The sequence below is a fragment of the Lolium perenne genome, chromosome 7 (genome assembly GCF_019359855.2).
Source record: "Lolium perenne isolate Kyuss_39 chromosome 7, Kyuss_2.0, whole genome shotgun sequence".
NCBI classification, from domain to species: Eukaryota; Viridiplantae; Streptophyta; class Magnoliopsida; order Poales; family Poaceae; genus Lolium; species Lolium perenne.
This window is the reverse complement of record NC_067250.2, coordinates 99,407,835-99,417,098: the sequence shown is the minus strand read 5'-3', so window position 1 is coordinate 99,417,098 and position 9,264 is coordinate 99,407,835. Positions and strand designations below refer to the sequence as shown.

At 48.4% G+C, this 9,264-nt stretch overlaps 2 protein-coding genes across 2 annotated transcripts; one reads left to right on the top strand and one right to left on the bottom strand.

Annotated features, from left to right (window-relative positions):
- The first annotated feature begins 222 nt into the window (after window positions 1-222).
- Window positions 223-3,684, top strand: LOC127315812 (uncharacterized). Its single transcript, XM_051346263.1, has 2 exons — window positions 223-1,506; window positions 2,116-3,684. The coding sequence occupies exons 1-2, from the start codon at window positions 223-225 to the stop codon at window positions 3,682-3,684; spliced, it is 2,853 nt and encodes a 950-aa protein (XP_051202223.1).
- A 1,624-nt stretch (window positions 3,685-5,308) lies between these two features.
- LOC127316510 (vacuolar-processing enzyme beta-isozyme 1-like) lies at window positions 5,309-8,841 on the bottom strand. Its single transcript, XM_051346925.2, has 9 exons — window positions 8,241-8,841; window positions 7,530-7,694; window positions 7,178-7,334; window positions 7,016-7,101; window positions 6,721-6,920; window positions 6,590-6,638; window positions 6,315-6,521; window positions 5,866-6,072; window positions 5,309-5,738 (listed from the first exon to the last, which is right to left on the bottom strand). Exons 1-9 carry the CDS (start codon window positions 8,451-8,453, stop codon window positions 5,556-5,558), a joined length of 1,467 nt encoding a protein of 488 aa, XP_051202885.1. The 5' UTR covers window positions 8,454-8,841; the 3' UTR covers window positions 5,309-5,555.
- Window positions 8,842-9,264: the final 423 nt, after the last annotated feature.

The window sequence follows — 9,264 nt, the reverse complement described above, 5'->3', positions numbered from 1 at the left end:
CGGCACACACTTGATTTCGGCAAACGTCTCTGTTAAAGCCTGCGGTACTTCGTTCAAGCTGACCACAGTCTATGGCCCCTCTGATCACGGCGAGAAGGAGGCCTTCCTTACGGAAGTTACCGCCGCTAAGCCCGCGGACGACTCTATGTGGCTTATCATTGGGGATTTCAATCTCATATATCGGGCAGAAGACAAGAACAATGCAACCTGGACTTCCGGCTAATGGGTCTGTTTAGAAGGGCGCTCACCAACTGCCAGCTCAAGGAGCTGAAACTTCAGAACAGGAAGTATACTTGGAGCAATGAGAGAGATACTCCTACCCTCTTGAGGTTGGACCGGGCCTTCTGTAACGATGCTTGGGATCTAAGATTCGAGCATCACGGGTTGCACGCCTTATCCCCCTCCCTCTCGGATCATTGCCCGCTTCCTCTCTCAAACCAAAGTGGTCCAAGGAAGCCTCCAGTTTTTCGTTTTAAGTCCTTTTGGACCAAGATGCCTGGGTTCAAGGATGTCGTCCAAAAAGCCTGGTCCACACCGTCTTCTCACTCCCAGCCGGTTCATGTCATCAACCACAAGCTGAAGTCCACGGCGATGGGACTCAGAGCTTGGAGTAAAGGGCTCTTCTCCGACTGTAAGCTGCAACTCCTTATGGCCCTTGACGTTGTTCTTCAGTTGGATATCGCCCAGGAATCTCGCCCACTCTCTCATGAGGAAAGATGGCTCCGCGCCAATCTAAAACGCCGTGTCAAAGGCCTCGCCGCTCTTGAAAGATCTCGCAAGCGTCAGGCTTCTAAGATCCACTACCTCCGTGAAGGCGACACTAATACCAAGTTCTTTCATCTACGGGTTAATGCCAGAAAATGCAAGAATCACATCATGAGGCTCAGGCAGAACTCGGGCTGGGCCGTGTCGCATGAAGATAAGGAAAACTTGATCTTTGATCATTTTTCCCAGGCCCTTGGGCGACCTCCTCCTCGACAGTTGGACTTCAATTGGGAAGCTCTCAACCCTACCGCTCACCTTCTGGAAAATTTAGGTCTCCCCTTCAACGAGGCTGAGATTAAGGAAGCATTGGAAGACATGCCTGCGGACAAAGCTCCGGGCCCCAACGGCTTCTCTATCGCTTTCTTTCGCTCATGCTGGGAGATTGTCAAGGGAGACCTTATGAAGACCATTAATGCTTTTTCGGAGCTCTCGGTGACTAGTTTTCATATCCTCAACTCCGCCAATATAGTTTTCTTGCCTAAGAAAGACGGAGAGGAGTCCATCTCTGATTTCAGACCCATTAGTCTCATTCACGTGATCCCGAAGATCATAGCTAAAGCCATGGCACGACGTCTCAGCCCAAGAATGAATGAGATCGTGTCCCATAGTCAGAGCGCCTTCATCAAGTCCAGAACTATCCACGACAATTTCATGTATGTCCGGAATACCGCCCGCCTGTTGCATCGCAGGAAAGTTCCGGCCCTTCTCATTAATTTGGACATCGCCAAGGCTTTCGACACGGTGAGATGGGACTATTTATTAGATCTTATGTAGCGCCTCGGCTTCCCTCACAGATGGCGGGCGCTTATGACGACACTTTTCTCCACGGCCACGTCCCATGTTTCCTTAACGGGATCCCCGGCAGAGATATCCTTCATGGTCGGTGACATGGGTATACCCTTTGGGTACCCATTATTGGTATACCTGGATCGGCTCGGCCCAATATGGAGAAGGCCCAACAAGGCAACCCGAAGAGGTAGTCGACTAGGACTCTTGTAAAACCCTAGGTTGGTTGCATATATAAAGCCAGCCAGGGCACCCGATAGAGAAGAGGCCAACAGATAGATAGCAGATAGACAACATAGCTCCGCTTATGGCGGCATCCTGTAAACACATCTATGATCATATACTGGATTGCTAGCAGCACGTAGGGATCCTCCACCGAGGGGACCCGAAGCTGGGTAAATCGTGTACCCAATCTCGCTCCCGGAATCTCCATCGTCGCTCTCTCCCGAAACCCAAGTCTACAATACGTAGGTATTGTCGAGGTGATCCCTCGTCAGTCAGGATCTTCGTCAGGGGGACCCTTTATCGCCTCCGCTCTTTGACATCGCCATTGACCCGCTTCAGAGGCTCCTGGAGAAGGCTACCGAAGCCGGCCTCATTTCTGCCATGCCTGGGGGTTTGCAGGGCCCTAGGATTTCCTTGTACGCCGATGATGCAGTGGTTTTCCTCGCCCCTACTGCACAAGATGTCGCTGGTCTGGCCAGCATACTTCAACGCTTTGGTGAGGTGACCGGACTCGTGACTAATGTGGTGAAGAGCTCCATTGCCCCTATTCAGTGCGCCGACTTAAACCTTGAGGAGGTTCTAGCAAACTTCCGTGCGACTACAACCCCCTTCCCCATCAAGTACTTGGGTTTGCCTCTCTCTTTGGGAAGACTCCGACGGGTGGACCTCCAACCTTACATCGACAAGGTCGTGGCTCGCCTAAGCCCGTGGAAAGGCAAGTTCCTGAATCGTGCCGGCTGCACCGCTCTGGTTAAGTCGGTCTTATCCTCCATGCCTATCTTCCTGCTGACGGCGCTGAAAGCTGACAAAGGCATTCTCAAGGCCTTCGCAAAAATCAGTCGTGGTATGCTCTGGGCGTGCAAAGAAACGGTCAGTGGGGGGAAATGCAAGGTGAACTGGCAGAAGGTCTGTCGTCCAAAGGAGCTCGGTGGTTTGGGTATCTTGGACCTGGAAAAATTCTCTAGGGCTCTCAGACTTCGATGGTTATGGTATAAGTGGACGGCTCCGGACAAGCCATGGGTGGGCTCTGAAACCCCCAATGATGCCGCTGATTCAGAACTCTTCAACGCAGCCACTCGCGTCACCATTGGCAACGGTGCCAAGGCCTCCTTCTGGTCTTCTTCATGGCTTCATGGCACCCCTCCAAAGGACCTTGCTCCTCTAATTTTCAAGGTCTCCAGAAGGAAGAATCGAACGGTCCAGGAGGCTCTGGCCGATCATAACTGGGTTTCGGATATCGTGGTCGACGCCTTCACCGTAGAGCACCTGGAACAATACGTTCGCCTTTGGGATCTTCTTGCCGAAGTCCAACTTGATCCAGACTCAGAGGATTCCATCACCTGGTCTTTGACCCCTAATGGGTGCTACTCTGCCAGCTCCGCTTACAAAGCCCAGTTCCTCACAGCTCTTCCTTACCAGTTCGGGAAAATTGTCTGGAAGACCTGGGCCCCTCCGAAGTGCCGGTTTTTCGCGTGGCTCGCCGTCCAAAATCGCCTTTGGACCGCCAACCGCTTAGCAAAACGGGGATGGCCCCATCACCCCACCTGCCAGCTCTGCAGATGCTCCCCCGAGACAGCTCGGCACATCCTCTTTGAATGTTGTTTCTCCAAGCGCATCTGGACCGCGGCGGCCTCCTGGCTCTCTTGTCCGGACCTTATGAACAGTCTTGGAGAAGGTAGAGCGAAGGTCATTGATTATTGGCAGGCCATCACAGCGACCACTACCTCTTCTCCCAAAGGGCTGCGATCTGCGGTTATTCTCGTCACTTGGGAGATTTGGAAGGAGAGGAACGAGCGCGTTTTGAACAACAAGTGTTCGCTGCCTTCGATCGTTATGCACAAGATCAGGGAAGAAGGAAAAGATTGGATCCTAGCAGGTGCCAAGAGCCTTGCGGACTTGATTACCTGAGTTGTTTTCTTGGGCGGTTTTTTGGACCGCCTTTTTTTTCTTTTTATGGCTCTTGCCATGTACCTGTTTGCTTCTCCTATATCAATATAAGGCAAAATCTTTTTTGCCCGTTTCAAAAAAAAAAGAATGTAACGACTGATCCCCTACAATAAAAATATAGCCAATGAGATGTTTTTTAGCATCTTATGTTTTGTATACACTTAATTAGTATTGTCGTGATGAACCAAATTCTCGAGAGGTGAAACGATGACATACGGCTAATTATTAGGCACCAACATGAGCATTGGTGAGGGAGTAAGGAAGGAGCTTTGATTGTACAAATTAGATGCAAAAGAGTGCGGTGGAAGAATCTCGGCCATACATCAGTTTTATTTTGCAGAGAGAACATGCATGTTAGTTTGGTTCATGTCATGGCAACTCAACACTTTGTTGTGTAAGCAGGTTAGAGAGAAAAATAAAGATACAAAATCATATTTATTCTTTATTTTGTAGAAATATTATTGCAGATGTTATATCTTTAGAAATGTATCCATGTCAAACTTATTAGAATTGTGTAAGAGATGGTGTATTTTGCAACAAAAAGAAAAATGGTAAATGAAAGGAATTGTTCTTGCATCTGAAAATTAAATATTTAATAATATTGGTCTATTAAAGATGATGCACTCGTATTTACGAAGACCACCTTGCGAGTTCTAAGATAAAGACAACCACAAGGTGAGATGAACGAGGAGAGGGCTACGAGTCTAGTGTAATACCTCATGGGTATGGGTGCACCAATGGCTCCACCCTGGAAACAATTGAAGACCTAAAACTTTGGCAAGAATTACTCCCATGTTATTATTGCCTTTTTGTTTTACCTTGGACTGTGACGCAATAGCCCCACAACAAAATTTATTTCATCAACAAGGTTATATGTATAAAAAAGGAGAAAACGTAGTGGACCTACCTATGTACGAGAATACTAGCTTAAGGAAGGGACGCAATCCAATCCTTGAAGTCATCAAGATGCTTAGCTTTAGAGCATCTTCAGTCGCATCCCCCAAACGACGTCCAACAATAACGTCGGATTGGTCGTTTGGGGGGCGTCCGGACCAAATTTTCGTTTGGAGGATGTTCCTTTCCTAGTCACGTCCCCCAAACGCGACCTCCAAACAAAAAGTAAGTGTAAAAGGCGTGTCCGGCGTCCCTGATGGAGCCTCTATACACAGGGGATGGACTAGGGACGCCGGATAATATTTGAGGCACGTCCGGAACGAAGCGGTTTTTGGGGCATGTGACTAGGACTTTTTTTGCCCGGCGTCCCCCAAATCCCTTTGGGGGACGCTTTGGAAGACGCGACTGGAGATGTAGATGATCTTATTTCTATGGCTAAGAAGATATATGTCATGAGCAAAGTTGCACTTCCACCCTGCAAAGATAGGCCTCTTCTGTTTGAAGATTTTAGCATTATGTAAAACCAAATGTGCTAACTAGCGGTGATCATAACCTTCATGAAGAAGGGGTGCCGAAAATTGTCTTTGCCCACCTGTAGGACGATCACTGCCTTATACTAATATGGGTCATCAATTTTGTGCACTAATATCGACCCACGTGTTGATTGGTACCAAATCAGAGGGCACTGTCATGCAACAATATTCATAGACTTTTCCCATGATCATTGCCTTTCAGTTGATTGCAGTCAAACTTGATTTACACAGGCAAGACCATGAACTACTGATCAACCCAACACATATACAAGAGATCGACGCACTGTTGGGTGGTTTCATGTATCAATCATATGGTATAATGGACTAATGGTATGTATGTACACCTAGGAGGTCTAGGAACCTCTGGAGCATTCGCTGTTGCTCCCGTGTACTGCAGCGAGCGGATCAGGCGCTGTGGCCTAGAACCAGTGGGCTCCACTTCGCCGAGCTGTACCCATCGCAAGCGCTGACGCTTGCTTCCTTCATCTCGGCCTCGGAGACGCCGTTGTTGCAGAGGTTTGCGAACGCCCTCATGTGTTTCATGCCATACTGAGTAAGTGATCCGCAGTGGGACTCGAAAACGCGCACCTGACAAATGGGCATCAGTAAGTTCCAACAGAGTAAGTTCCAACATACTAAAACAGAAAGAACGTGGATGTAGAAGCAACATCAGAAACTCCAAGGGATTGAAATAAGGAACTAGTATTACACTTACCATCCTCTTCAAACAATCCCAGTCGTCGACTACTGGTTGGCCGGAGCTTCGAGGAGCCTCAAGCACTGAAGGCCCATTTTCAAATCCAAACACAAGCTTCCCAATGAAATCGATACTGTTGTCGAGGTGCTTCCTGTGTGCCACGGTTTCTTTGATCTTCTTCAGAACCCGCAGCTTCTCTTCCGATCCCTCGTCTAGCTGCTCATACTGAAAGCAAGAAGATAACATTAGCATACAAATTTGGCAAAATAGAACACAGGGCAGAAAACAAAGGATTCATGAAAAAAACGTAACACAGAAAGATGCATTGTTTCAAGCAGCAAGGCATGGTTCTACATGTAGCTAGCAACCACAGAAGCAAAGGTCCAAGGTGATGGGTCAGAGAATATATATGAACTAGACAGGAAATAACTGGTTAACTGAGACCTAAGAAACAAGTACAATTTTACCTTCTTCCACATGAAAAGAATGTCTGCATCCCTTTGATTGATTGCACCCTCCAGGCTGGGCAAAGGCAGCCTGTTTGTGTTGTTGACATTTGCAGGATCAAAGCCTTGATAAAGGAAAAGCTTCTCGTCTTTGAATGTCTTGTCACCATACTCCATGACATGAGAACCAGTTAAGTTATTATTTGAGCTTGAGGTTCTCTTTTTAACCTGCCCAGGAAAGCAGTGAATTGATGCCACTAATTAACCAGAATGAAGAAAGTGTACTCGAGACTTACCGTCTCGTACTGATCTTTGATCGCTTCCTTCTTTAGATTGTGAGTTTCACTGCAAAGTAGGTTTTATGAAATGTCTGAAAAAAATAAGGTACAGAATGCATAGCATGATATATTTCACGATGCTTAATTACCTGTCTTCCATCCAGGATACACTGTAGACGTCACCTAAACAGGTAAGGTATTCCTGAGGAGGTGGTGGATTCATCCCAGGGCAGTATGTTCCCCAGCTACTTTCGACTGCGTTTGCTGCTGTTGTAACATAAATATTGAGATCTTGAGGCATTATACCCTCAAACATACTGCCGCTTTCACACGCTTCAACATATATTATCTGCAAAATTACAGATAAGACTCTAATCAAGAGAACTGTTGCAAAATTACAAGAGTAGTATTGTTTTCCTTTGGAAAATAAAAATGACATGATACCATTTTTGAATAGCTCTTGGAAGCATGCTTTTCTCGTAACACCTGAATGAAGTCGCCAGCATAAAGAAATGGATTGTTGGGCATACCTACAAACTTAAGGTTAGCTACGTTTCACAAGTAAATCAGGTAAATGATACATAACATTTATGTGGGAGTGTGCACCAAGAGAACCAGCCCCCCCATGATCCGCGTAATAGATAAAGATGTGATCATTCGGTTTGCTGTTTATCACTTTCCTACTTCCTCCAGTAACCCCAGTTTTGTTGCCCGTGAGGACCGCGAAGAAATTGTTAGTAGTGACCTGGTCACCAGTGTAGTCCTGCGATGGATATTAAAATTGATCAGTCTAGTAGGAATACAGCAACATGCATTCTGCAGCAGGTCAAATAAAACAGTACTAAAGCTACCAATCATTCTTTGATTAAAAAGTACAATCGATATTAAGGTCTGGAATTAGAATTACGTGCACACTCTTGTTTGAAACTAAATCAAATGGAACACAGCCAGATAATACCTTGGGAACACCAGCGTAAACATCTTTGCCTTTAGGATGGTTGATGATGACTCCACGTCTTGGGTTCTCATGGTTATTGGCGATGTCGTCGTACATAAACACCACGATGTTCTCCTCCTTCAGCCCTCCCTTCTTCAGAATCTGGTAGGCGTGGCACACATCGGCCTGTCGTGCATCAAGAACACCACAACGTTGAGCAAGCACCCATAGAATTGCTTAGTGATCGAATTTTTAACCAAGCACGTCCCATCAATTTTTCATATACAGAGCAGCATTGAGTCGTCATGATCATAATCTATAAAACAAGTTGCCCCAAATGGCCCTCACCCGAACAAATTTGTTTTCCAGTTATGTCTCGCACTACATTTTCCTATGAACTTAGACAGAGCTCATGTCCTGCTTTGATAGATGAAAGTACCCCCAGCGGGTCACCAGTTTCAGCTAAGAAACTGAACATGTCTCGAGCTGTTTATAGGAGAAACCAACACACCCCACACATTCAGAAACCAGCAGAGATTAACCCTCTGCCGCAGCGAACAAACACTAACAGCGCAACCTGAACCAAAACTAAAGAACTGGAATAAAACGGTACTACAACTAAGCAGCATTTCCAGCCCGACGAGCTCGATGAAAGAACTGAGAAAATATTGGAACAAGTACCTAGTTCGGAAGTAACGAGATTGAAGCTTCCAAAGCCGGAGTCTGTCTCACCTGGTGACGGTAGTTGTCGTAGCCGGAGGAGCCCGCAACGAGCACGGCCCACCTGGTGATCCCTTCCTCCGCCGACGGGGCAGGGGCGGGAGCAGCGCCATGCTCATCCTGCGTCGGCAGCCGAATCAGCGGCTCCGCACTCCCATCCGCAGCGGCCGCGGCCGCAGCCACCGCCAGGAGCGAGAGGAGTCCGCAGACCCACCGGCGAGCCATCGCCACCCTCGAGAACAAGTGCCTGTGCTAGGCTCCTAGCTAGAGAGGTCGAGGGAGCAAGCAGAGGGCGAAGTGTTATGGTACCGGTGGGGGACTGGAGCCGCATTTTATAGCCGCAGCGGCGCGCCGGTGGGGGTGCTGTGGACGTGGTGCGCGTCGGGTCGTGACGCCGACGAGCCAGCTCGCGGCGCCTCCGTAATCGGATTTGGGTGGCGTGGCTGAAATTCCAATCTTGGTTTGGGATTTGGGAAGGAATACACGCCTAAACTTGCTAAAAAAACGCCGCGGTTCCTACCGGATTTCGGCCGTGGCCAGGCGAAATCGCACTCGGCGCCGGCGGTGGCGGTTGGCGTCATGAATTAGCCCGCGGCATGGCTCCGTAGTTTGCGCAGCCTCCCAGCTCTATGGCGACGGAAGAGGAAACGGGAGGAGACTGACGCTACTCCTGCGGAGAAAATGGAGTTTGGCTCCAAAACTCATATTCAAAAGTAGAGCAAGGTAATTAACCTTCCCACGCTATTATCTCCTCTCAGCCTCTCCACCAAACCGACATTTTTATGCAGAACATAATTAGCCGACTTTGGCCGCTGAGATGCTTGTGGTGAAAGCCAGAAAAGGAGAACATGATCTAGTGACGCCCTAACCTAACCCTAACCTCCCTCCCGTGGCGCTCCCTAGGGCGCCGCCGGGGGGCCAAGCCCGTCCACCACACCCCCCTCCCCTCGAGCAGGATCCCTCCCGCCGCTGCCGCCGGCATCTGCCGCGGTGGCGGCGGCCCCTTGTAATATCCCAGGTATTGGGGTTACAAAAA